The sequence below is a fragment of the Simochromis diagramma genome, unplaced genomic scaffold, assembly GCF_900408965.1.
Source record: "Simochromis diagramma unplaced genomic scaffold, fSimDia1.1 OVJJ01000344.1, whole genome shotgun sequence".
Classification (NCBI taxonomy): domain Eukaryota; kingdom Metazoa; phylum Chordata; class Actinopteri; order Cichliformes; family Cichlidae; genus Simochromis; species Simochromis diagramma.
In genome coordinates, this window is record NW_024387375.1 from 13,879,085 (window position 1) to 13,891,506 (window position 12,422).

Here is a 12,422-nt window from a genome sequence, read left to right on the forward strand (position 1 = left end):
TGGTTCATCCAATAAGCTCAAGATCTATTCCCAATAAAAAAGTTACAAGCAGTTCTCTTTTCACATTCTGTTTCTATACTCGTATTTTCTAATTCTGATTCTCTCTGCCTCTCCCTCCCTGAGTCCTTGGAGAAACAATTACTCAGTACCTCACTGAGGGTAGAACTGTTACACAAAACGTGAAAAAAAAAAAAAACCCTGAACACTGAAGAACATTTTCCGGCGTTACCATCAAAATGATTTGGCAGCTGATTAGAGCATGGACTCAGCGGCGTGAGCTGCAAATGACTCGTGTCCTAAAATCACACCAGCGCTTATTAAAATGCAGAAACACTGGGCGCCTCTGGCTAATGGAAGAGCAGACGAGAAGCGTTCGTCTTCCAATCACTCTATTTTTCATCCCACTTCTTCGAGTTCATGTGAACTTTTCAAAAACATTTTTTCCAAGTTTTTATGCATGATTTAAAAAAAAAAAAAAGGAGCTTCTAAGCTTCTTGTGGACCTTGCAATTCCCCCCTCCCTCCTTGGCACTTGATCACATCTGCCAAGCTGTCACACTGAGTATCAGCCATCATTAACAGAGAAACCAAGTAGCTGCTCTTTACATGGACAAATACATAGAATTAACGGCTCTGTCATGGTTTTTAGCATGTGAAGACGGCTTGCTTTGAAATGTCGGCATGACCCCTCAGTACTCATCACTTTCTAAGATTTTTTTTTTTTTTTTTTTTTGCCTGGGGGATTGAACTGGCAATCCTCCAGCCACTGGTCCACTTGTATAACCCTCAAACTGCAAACACTCTGCACCCAATTTGCCCCAGTATGCTCTTCACTTTGTAAAGTTGTATCACTTTGGCTCACGTATTGAAAGTTCAGCTGCAGTTTACCAGTCTGTGTGAGCAGCGTGCAGACACAAACTGCAGGGCCCCTCTCTGGCCTTCTGAGACAGATCAAGCCCACAGATAAGTACTGAGAGCGATAAAGTGAGGGATGGAGGTGGAAAGGTAGATAAGAGGGGTATTCTCAAAGCTGGAGGGAGAAATGGTTTGGAAGGAAATGAATAGTTGGAGCTAGAACAAAAAGCACGATTCAGGAGCTACTTTAGAAACTTGGAAACTTCTTCAAAGTTCGCTGTGCAATTTCTTTCCCCGTGCTCAGTCCCCCGCCATCAATTTATTTATCCATTTTTTATCTAATCTCTGTACTTTAGACTGCCCACCCCCCTCCATCTACACATAGCCCCGCATTGCACTGCTCCCTCCACCTCCAATTTAATTCAAAATGCCCAATTTGAATTATGTTTATTAGAACTCTCGCAGTGGAAGCAAGGGTGAAATGAATGTGTTTCTGCCTTTCGAGCATCTATGTGTCTGTCTGTGCGTGCATGTTGTACGGCTGCAGGGAGGGTGCTTGTATATTTTAAGAAAAAACTTTGGAAATGTGCAGGCTGAATGCAAATGAGTCACCTCATAAATCACATTTTTTATATTTTGAGCTTCAGTGCTTTAACGTCTCGAAGGAGAAAGCGTTAAGCTGGGGGGAAGATTCAAAAACATAACCTTTGCGACAGCTTTTCATCATCAGAGGTGCTGGGATATCCACATCTGCTAACATCTTGTCCAAAAAATTCATAAAATGGTGTAATTCATTCCTAACTCCTCCTACATTTGAATATCCTGTGTGTTACTCTCCTCCCCTGGCCTTTGGGCATATGAAAGAGATGGAAAAAAATGAATGAAAGGGAGGGGGTAAAGGAAAAAAAGGGTGAATCGCATTCGCATTGCTATTTCCTGCATTTCCACGCTTATCTTCTCGCACATTAAAGTAAAAGGTGCATGAGAACTGTGCGCTATTTTCTACATTAACTTTTGTTTTTTTTGGAGTTGCAAATTCTTTCTTTGACAAATCCACCGAGCAAAAAGGCGGCATCTAAAAGCGATGACGCATTAGTTTCAGTTGGCTGCATATTTCTTCGGGGTTGTAGTGAGTAATGCTCTTTTCACATCAAAGCATCGGTGCTGCCAAGTTATGCGCTTGTGCCGCCGAGTGAAGGCAGTGGTAGCATCATGGCCACCAGTGAGAAAAGTCAATTTAAAGTTCTATTTGGCCTCGCACCTGCTTAGGAGACGGTGCACGTGTCTGTGTTTGTGTATATTATTTCTCGAGTTGAATCAAGTTGTAGCAGGAACATTGGGTTGATGGGGGACTGAGGCCTCCTCATCCATATTCAGTGTTTGCTAGGTTCTGCTTGACTTCTCACTCACACACACACACACATGCACGCGCGCGCACACACACACACATTTCTGTGCACACAAACACAGCAGGATATATGGGTTCTGTGTATCTCCTTCAGTCTAACCCCCCTTTTCACTTTTCCTTCCTTCCTTGAATCCCTTAATCCTTTGTGAATGAAAAACTTCCAAGCAACCAGTCACCAACTAATCTGAAGTTTGATGAATGGCCAAAATGTTTTGCAACAAATGGAAATAGCAAGCGCAGAAATCAAAGGATGTGATGACAACAATTAAATTTTTTTTTTTTTTTTGAGCAGAGGGGGCTCTTTTTGTGCATATATAAATCTGTTGGGGAAAAATGGTAAACAATATTTAATATCACTGCTATTAAATCAAGTGATGCCACTTGAGTTGGCATTAACTGAGGCAGAGGAATGGAAGTTCAAAAATGACTCGGTGGAGTCAGAACTTTTTACCACAGACATTGTGCTGGTGGGTTAATTGGAACAGGTTCCATGGACTTCCACCAAAAAAAAAAAAAAGCTGGCACCACAAATTTGCTGGGCCCAAAGCTGATTTTAATAGACATGGGAGGCGCTGCCGCGAGAAATTCACTAATGACTGGCTGATGTACCAGACAGATTCTGTCTGCGATGATTTTCATATCAAGGAAATTACTTGTCAAACCTGTCAAAATGTGAGATCGCTCTCACAAGGCATCCAAGGCAAACTGGCTCCATGCTGGCACTGACAGCAGTAGCACAGGCTCTGTAATGGTAAAAACTAGCTAAAAACTCATCTGACCTCTGTAGCCATTTGTGGGCTTGAGCTTATTTGCCAAAAATACAATGAGTATAACATCTTTGTTTCTGCCAAATCAATCAATCTTTTTAAAAACAAAATCATGTTTTACAATACTGAACAAAAGTTTCGGGAAACCCCTCATTTCTTTATATTTTTGCTCCAAGGACCAAGACTTTCTTGTAAATGTTTAAAGTGGTCTTGAGCAATAGTTCTCCAGGATTTCTGAGGATCTTTTTAAATTTTTCTTTAGACTTTGGCTGCTTTTTCATTCATTTTTAGTCCCGTCCTTGTGCCCGACCACATTCAGAGGACTGTTTTGTTTTTTGATCTGATCTATGAATCACTCAAGCCTAAAAAGGCATCAAACCTAAGAGATGAACCGGTGTTGTGTCTACACTTAGACCACTTAACAAAGAATCATTTTAAAATTGTCTTTTTTCTTTGTTACTAGCAACCTGTCACAAAAACACATTTTCTTCTGGTTTCTTTAGTTACATCTACAAAGACAAATAATCGTCAGTATGTTTGGGAAAGTTCAGGAGAGACGTAGCACAGTGAGTGCCTACAGCCATCTGTGACGCATGTTCTGGGCTCTTTCATGAACAGTTTAGGTAATTAACACCAGTATTAACTTTGACAGCTATTTCTGATTTAGTTTTAGTCAACCAAATACCATGAATCAACTGTAGACTAAATCTACAGTTCACTCAATTAACTAAAATGTAACATATAACAGTTGTTGTGTTTTTACCGGTGAGAGTTTCTCCACACACTTTACAAAGCTTTACACTTTATTTGGGAGCTTCCCCCTTCCTGTTTTTTGGCAGCAGATCAAATGTGAGCATCTAACCATACTGCAGATTACTACGGATCAGTTCACTCACTTCCAAACTCAGCCCATTTTAATGCAAAACTTATTTAGTTCTGATTAGTTCTCATTTTTATTTGCTGACAATGAGTGTCAATACATTTCAATCTATACATTTCAAAGTATTAAAAGCATTCCTGGATAGAAAAGGACACAGTTAAGCTCTATCAGTCTCCCCAGAGCCTGAACCTCAACATTAGCGAAGCAGTGTAGATCATGTGGACAGAGAGCGGAACAAAAGGCAGGTGACGTCCAAAGAAGAGCTTTGAATGTCCGTTAAGAAGCCTGGAGAACTATTCCTGAAGACACCTTAAAGAAATGACAAGAAAGCTGCCTAAGAGATTTAGGGTTGTGTTGAAGAATAAAGGTGGTCATAACAAATACTGACTTTCAGCATTTGACAGTTTGCATACATTTTAATAAATCACCACCCAGTTCCCATTTTCTGAGCAAAATATAAGCAACGAAGGGTGACTAGAAGTTTTTGCACAGAATTGTACGTCTGCCAGTCACTGCTACTGTTACTAACTCTGACACTGCAGTCAGAAGTATAGTACTAAAGTATAGAGCTGCAGTTCAGACTACAGGTGTTAGAGCTATTCTTGACACTACGGTACATCTACTACCATCACTGCTGCTCCCATTGACGCTATTCTGCTGCTAATGGAGCGAAGCCTGTAAGCAACGTTAGACAGACAACCCATTCTCCTCCAGTAATATCCCAAACACAGCCCTTCCATTTGATGATCCATTTAAGCAAACTCTTTTTGCCACCACTGGGAGTTCAGGCTGTGTTGCAGAATAAAGGTGGTCATACCAAATACTGACTTTTGAGTTTGTTAAAATGACAAACCGTGCAAACGCTTTTCTTATTATATGTTGTATCTCCACCTACGTTTGTGCACTTTTCAATAAATTGCTGCAGCTCTTTTTTTGGTATAAAAAGATGAGAGATGGCTCAAGACTTTTGCACATTGCTGTGCAGCGATAAATCTGTGTAGTACTATTTTGTGTACGTACTTCTTTGTATTTCTTGTTATTATCCCCTGTTTAAATATGCACTGTGATGTGTACTCTATGTATGTTGTCAAAATTGTGCAGGCTAAGTGCATCAAAGTGATTTTAAAAATTAATGAGGGGGATTAAAGCATCTACATCTTAAAGCTCAACATTGTGTAGATGATGCAGAAATCTGCTCTCATTCTCTCTGACCCTCTCTGTCTCAGCCGTACACACACACACACACACACACACACACACACACACACACACACACACACACACACACACAGGACATGATAAAAGTCACTTGAAATACAGAAGCTGGCCCTGGGCCGCATGAATAATGCAGCAGACTGGCACTCTCATAAACTTTATACCTCCTATTGCTCACACACACTCACCTCCCATAGCCAACACACTCCTCACACATCTCATTAAGTCCTGCTGTTGGACTGTTGAGCGACCTGATGAGATTCCTGCCGTTTTTGACAAACACATTGCCATGCATGTGCTCTTGCTTATATATAATGTAGATTACTTCAAAAGCACTTCTTCTTGCAGTAAAAGTTAGGGGTTGAGTGTTGGAACAGATGGTAGCTGGGGACAGATGTTGAACTTTATCTTTAGAGAAGTTTTTAGTGGCCAGCTTGCATGATTCAGCAGCAAGATAAGAAAGTAAGTGTGTGTTGATAAAAAGTTTTCTTTTGTGTGTGTGTGTGTGTATAGTCTTTGTATTTCTTTTACTGTGAAGACACTTGGTAAGCACAAGAACTTGTAAAGCACAGGCGGTGAAGTTTACTATATACTGCCATGAAGCAAAGTACAGTTTTTAGAAGGTTTTTTTTTTTGTTGTTGCCAAGCTCTTCCTCTGTGTTTTGTCCCTCTTCTGATGTGAGCAGGAAGCTACCATGGCGAGATCATAGTGTGGAACAGCAGCACAGAAAAAGCTTTGAGGAAACTGCGGCCACATGACGAAGGGGAAGACTGCAAGAAGCAGCAAGGTGCCACTTTCAACGACAGCAGCTGCAAACACATTCAAACCGTCGTTTCTGTAATTATTATTAGACGTTAATTCTTCCAAAAATCTTTAAAACAAGGAGAAATTAAGTTAATTTTTTTGCCTGTTTCTGTTTGCTTTTTCTTCTGTTCCTCATTCTCAACTCTGACACTGTGGGTCGTTTCCCCACTTCTCACTTCTCAACGTGCTTTTGAATGACAGAGGACTCGAAGAGCTGCGATGCCATCACCAGACTGTTCTTCATTCCAGGACGCACATCTGTAACAACTGCAGGTATAGATTGTGGACTCTTTAAAGTGTTATTTAAAGTAAGTCCTAAAAGATGTGGGAGGCTGTATGTTTGTGTAACGCTGTGGGGCAGCCTCAGCTCAGTATTAAATGTCAGCTGAGAGAGAGTGGAGAGAAAACTATTTTCACCCAAACAAATTCCGTATTTTGACTTTTCTAACTTTTCTCCTAACAATAAAGCCATCGCATTTGCAAATCAGCTAATTTCACCTTCTTGCTGTGAGCCTCTTTAAGCATGCTTGCTGTAAAAGTGTTGTAGTTTTACGTGCCTGCAAAACCAAGAGCGGAAGCTGATGCAAACAATGAAGTAACTTTAAAGGCGTTCTACATTTTAAAATGCCAGATCTGCTGAATATATGGCCTTGCATTTATTATTTTTATTTTTTTAAGGATGTTTTACACAGATTGTGTGTCTGGTGTTTACATATTTCAAATACAGTAAGGCTGTGTGGAAATACTGTACAGCATCTGCACATCACTGATCCTTTGATGTAGCAAGTTTTCCAAATTTGTAACTACTTTCCTGCCAAAGTTTACTTTCCTGTATTTATTTAAAATATTCCCTGGTCCCTTGACTTTTTAAATCCATTTAGATTTATTCTTGCTGTTAAGTAGCTGCTGCTGCTTTGAGCTGTAGCTGTTAGGTGCTTTAAAAACAAAAAAAACATGATCGGCCTCTGTGCCTGCTGCTGCTGCTCGGGCTTGCTGTAGCAATGAGGTATGTGGCTCTGTTGATGATGTTAGTGGAGCAGTTTTTTCTATGGGTTGCCAGATCCAGGGAGGAATAAACAAAGGAAGCCCTGGCCATGTTTATTGTTGACAAAAAAAATCTCATTGTCAGTCAGAACTTGTACAGATTTCTTACTAATTCGACTATTTCAGTGCTTAATGAAATATGTTGCTGATCTTTTTTCTTTTTTCAGTATCGTGGATGTTTGAGATTCCCACTTAGCAACAATATGAGCATTTTTAATCCATAATTGATTTTGATTACATTTTAGACCACATGGGTACACTCTAACTGACTTATTGTAACTCTGTTTGACTTTCTCCTATTGGTACTTGTGGTGTTGCTACCACAGCATGCGTTTTCTTTTTCAAATCTAGTCCAAACACACGTCTAAAATAACCGATGCCTCTGGTTATTGCAGCCATTTCTATTTCTGCATTTCCATCAGGCGCTGCAGATTTGGTGTCCTGCGGGGGTTCAGGTACGGTCAGGCTCTGGAGCACCCAGCACGCCCGTCTGGTAGGACAGTTCACGGCCCACGAAGAGGACCTGGGATCTATTGTAATAGCTGTCAGTCCCTGTGGAGAATATTTAACCACAGCTGACAGGGAAGGGACAGTCAAGATATGGGACGTGAAGGTGGGTTTGTGCACAATTTTGTATATTGTGGTGTTTAAAAAAAAAAAGGAGTAAAAAAGAGAAAATGACGGAAACTGATGAAAACAGAGCCCGAGGGTGGGACAGAGATCAAGAGGCAGACTTTAATAGACAGTGAAGAAAGAGTGGACCCTGAATATTTCCATTAAATCCAAGCGTGTTGTTCACTCTGAAAATGACAGCCCTGCCTGTCATTGTGATGTCTCAGCAGCTTGCTGGAGTACAGTGAAGACAGTCAATCATTTAGAAAATCTTCCCTGATGGATTAGTGGAGAGAGGTAATGCCTCCATCCTCTTTGGGTTTTTTTTAAAATATTATTTTAAAGCAGTAGAGGCCATTAGAAATGGATGAGATTTGTAATTGCTTCCTTTTTTAAACAAAAGATATTGTTTTTGTAGACCACCTCGATTAGAAGAGGAGTGATGAGGAGTCATCACATCATCAGTAATGTCATCCACGTCCACTGAGATTCAGTTCATCACACGAGAATGTCCCACGCGTTTGGTCACTGAAGAGTTTTCATACCTCAGAGAGGCCTTTCGACTTTTTGACTCTTGTTATGAAGACTTGGATCGTGCCGTCAGTATGAAGCATAGCTGCATCACTGTCATGCTCATAATCACAGTAAAAGAACACCCTCTCGGGTATTATTGCCACAATATTCAGAGCTCAACTCTCTGTCACAGTTTATAAGGGGATGAATTCAGATGGGTACGTCTCAATTGGCTTCCAGTTTAATTTATGGAGATTTATGTATATATAGTTGAAGCTGGGCAATCTCAGTGCTCTGGTGGAAATTCTGTCCCTTCGGCTAGTTTTGAGCGCACCTCAGAATCAGCTGGATAACTAACATGATTGCACAGTACAGAGTTGTGCGCCCAGACATTTCTCAGGTCAGTCGCAGGTGTCACCTTAAAATGATGTGCAACTTAGTTAAATAAGTTTAAAGTATTTAAAGTAACTGAAAATAAATGTTTTGTGCTTAAATTGTAACTCTTAACACTAAACTTAAATCTTGTAGTTATTAGGTACCCTCAGTGTTATCTTATTGTAACACATGAAACTCCTCCTATCTGAAAAGGTTCTTATCTATAAATAATAATGTAATTATAATGTTGCCTAGCAACCACCTAAGAATGGATAAAATGATCCATTTGTAGCCTTTATGCAATATCATCACTTTATAAAAGCATTTCATTTCAGTTTCAACAGACCAAATATAAATGATTAAAATACCAAACTATGATTCACCAGGTGTATAAACTGTAACTTATAAGTTACAGTTAACAGGTTATAAGTTTAGAGGTTTTATTTACTCTGCAAAACTAACAAGCCAAAGCAGTAAATGTCAGAAATTGATTAAAAATGTACTTCATCTGCTTTAAGATGCCAATAGAGGCATTCATGGCCAGCTAGGTTACTACCAACATTGGAAATGCTAACTGGGCCAAAGAAACATCATTAGCTAATATGATTTTGTGGGTTATACAGGTTATCGTGGAAAAGTCACCTTTTACAGTGGGATCTCACTTTCATTGTACACTCCAGCTGCGGCAGCTCTGTCATTAAAAAGTTTACTCTTCAGGAGCCCCAGCTAAACATAGCTCTAAGTCTTTCTTTGAAAAAAGCATTCGTCTCACTCTGTTATCTATGTTAAGCAAAAATAGTCACAACACAAATCATCTCCAAAAAGTCGGATCTTTCCAGAATTTTACTGCACTGTAATATTAGCACTAACTAGCTTTTCTGCAGTGCAATATCAATGATTTTCCTTTATTTCAGGCTTCTACATAAATCATCAGCTCGTGAGGTTTCATTCCATAGAATGCACAACACACTTCTTGCTCAGTCTTTTGGCATACCGTAATCACCTATTATGTACTACATACAGTTTTATATGAATTAAGTACCTCAGTCTTTTAGTCGTTTTTTATGTCTGCCTGCAAAATCTATGGTCACCAATAAAACACACAAGAAGTGGTAATGAGAGTGGTAAATCTGCCACTGTTGCCATTGTAACCTGCTGTGTGATTTGAGAAAACAGAAAGCTTAGCAACGGTAACTATGGGTGGCAAAGCTCAGCGGTTGTGTAATGATCTGTTCCTCTGTCCCTCAGTATTATTGCCTCACACCAGGTGAAGGAGTCAACAAAGAACTCCCAAAACGGCTATCTAGTCTCCATCCACACCTCGACCACGTGACTCACCTGGAGATGTGTTTACATGGCGATAAGCTCCTCCTCCTCTCAGCATCGTCAGACTGCAGTCTGGCTCTCAGTTACCTGCCTGGAGAGACCGTCGGTTTTTTCGGACAGGTAAACGAATGCACACAAGTGCAGCGTCTTGGGTTACGCAACACAACCTGCAAGTGTGTAATAAAGAGTTGGTCGGATGAAGATATTGTTCGGTGACACAGTGGCAGGCTAACGGCCTTATATCCTCACACTTGAAATGTAGAGATGTTCAGAAGGGCTCTGATAAAGCCTAACCTCCCTCTCTGCAGCATGCTGGTGGTTGTTAGCTTCCAGTTGACAAAATGAATGTGAAACCTACCATCAAGCCATGGTTAGGCGTGTGTGTGTCAAAAGAGACTCATGTGAAGTTAGCCTGCGGCGGTGTCTGCTGAGTGTTGCTTCATTTGAGTTTGCCTCAGGCCCACACACTCATTCAGTCGCACACACATTCACACAAATTCACTCCTATGATTTCATAAGAATACAAAGAACTGCACAGATGCATGAAAGCTAATACATTTACAGGCTCTCTACATTAAATTTCATGGTATGGAAATACGCTGCTTTCCCTAATATAATGTTTTTAAGGCAATAGAAAAAATTCAGTGCATAGTTCGTGTTGCTTTTTATACTTTAAGAAGTATTGTGCTACATTTTATTAATTCACAAAGCCTCATTAGATAACATTGTTCAGTATTTCTCAGGTTCTGCAAATAATACATATAATTTTACAGCCATGAGAAAATACAGACAATAACACAATTAATAATAATCCTGCAAACTCTAGTGTCAAAATCCAGAATACTCTTATCAATTCAGTGGAAAAGTCTTGGGGCTGCAAGGTCATCTTGCAACACAACACACTCGAATATTCTGCTCATCAGTGCTGTATATGATCTGTAGAGTGATCCTTGGTGTTTGGAGAGACCTGGAACGCAACAGCCGCAACAGGAAACGGAGCAGGACCAGAGTGACCGAGGAAGGCAAGAAAACACCGGACTAGAGATCACCTCTGGCAAGCGGCGAGACTAATGTTAACCAAGGACACGACTCTCCTGCAGAGCGAGGACAACTGGGGATAAAGGATCATAAAAAGGCCAAAAGAGACAAAAGAGAAACTAAAGTGGTTGCAAGAGGAACTTTATTTAGCTGATTTGAGTTCTACATGATTACAGTTTTGTTATTCCTGGACTGGATAAGTACTTAAAAGAATGAATAGTTTGCTTACTTTAAAAAAATACACTGTAATGGTTTTGCTAAAGAAACTACAACATGTGTGCCAAATGAGTAGAAGAAAAATAAAAACACTACTGAATTGTAGCGTTTGGACATTTTATTTTTTATCCCTTAGGATTGTGTAGTGTGTGACAGTAAGTCGTCATGAATGCTTTTCATATCTGCAAAGGATGAAAACATTTAAATTGCTCCCAGTTCTGTGATTTTTTTTTATCACCAATAATGCTTAGAAAAAGATACTTCGTGAGATTACAGTAATTATTTTTTGAGGTTGTTCTGTGTTCTAATACAAAAGTCAGTAAGAATCGAGACAGCATTTACTGGTGTTCTCAGAGTCACTCTTCCATTCATTGCCAATGCAGATTTTTAGGCTTTATGTATTTGACACCATACTTTGATTTTCCTGTTGTTCTGTGTCTTGTAATCAAAAGTTCATGCCACTAATGCAGATAGGACTGACCTGGGGATGACTGCTTGTGTGAAATCAGAAAATCCATCCATCAGTCCATGCATCGATAACTGATGATGTAACAGCTGAACTAAACCTTAAAGAGGTTGCTGAGTGGATAAGTTTTTTTTTTTCTTTGCCTCATTTTGCAGTGCATCTGACTGTATATTAATCATGTTTGTGTGAACAGTTTTTCACCCAGAAGCAGGCAGTTCATTAGTAACTGGCAGTAAACAAGGATAGAAGAGATGGCTCCCATCCTCTGCCTGACTGGCCTTTCTCTGGGGCACTTGTTCTTCTACAGCTTTTTACTTCTTTGTTCCACAGTTTTGGGAAATTTTGTAGGGCAGCACAGCACATAGTACTGTCACCTCACAACAAGAAGGGGCCTTTCTGAGTGGAGTTGTGCATTGCATTGCCCTATGACAACCCCCCCAACCCTGAACTGGATAAGTGGAAGAGGATGGATGGAAAGAAAGAAGAAATTAATTGTGCAGTTTTTTTGTTGTGGATGTATCTTGCACCTTAAAGCCTTTGCATGACCACCAGACTGAAAGCCTGTGTGCTTGAGATGCAGGCGCATAACAGAACAGAACCAGTCTTTAAGCTTGTTTTAAGGTAAATGCTCATCCCACATTGCTTTGTTACTGAAGGTCAATCACCAGCAGACAGTCCAGACTCCGGGTACCTAAATATCCCTCTAATGAAATTACCATGCTGTCATATGTGAATCAGTGGTATCCTTTGCTCTCTGGTATGTGCTTTAGTAGCTTGCACTGAAGTAGAGAAAATTAAACCTGGGACATTGCCCACTCTGTGCCAGCTGTTATTTCACCCATCATCGAATCTCATTGACTTTCATTGCTCTCTGGCTGCCATGAAATACTTCCTGTGTGGACG

General features: G+C 40.2%; 1 protein-coding gene across 1 annotated transcript in view; it reads left to right on the top strand.

The window, feature by feature from the left end:
* The window catches only part of LOC120719625 (WD repeat-containing protein 49-like), a 38,617-nt gene extending 26,712 nt beyond the window's left edge, over positions 1–11,905 (top strand). The window contains exons 12-16 of the mRNA XM_040008975.1: positions 5,811–5,912; positions 6,131–6,202; positions 7,396–7,586; positions 9,722–9,919; positions 10,742–11,905. Coding sequence (XP_039864909.1) covers positions 5,811–5,912; positions 6,131–6,202; positions 7,396–7,586; positions 9,722–9,919; positions 10,742–10,870 — 692 coding nt within the window. The 3' untranslated portion in view covers positions 10,871–11,905. The remainder of the gene's footprint in view (positions 1–5,810; positions 5,913–6,130; positions 6,203–7,395; positions 7,587–9,721; positions 9,920–10,741) is intronic.
* The last annotated feature ends 517 nt before the right edge of the window (positions 11,906–12,422 follow it).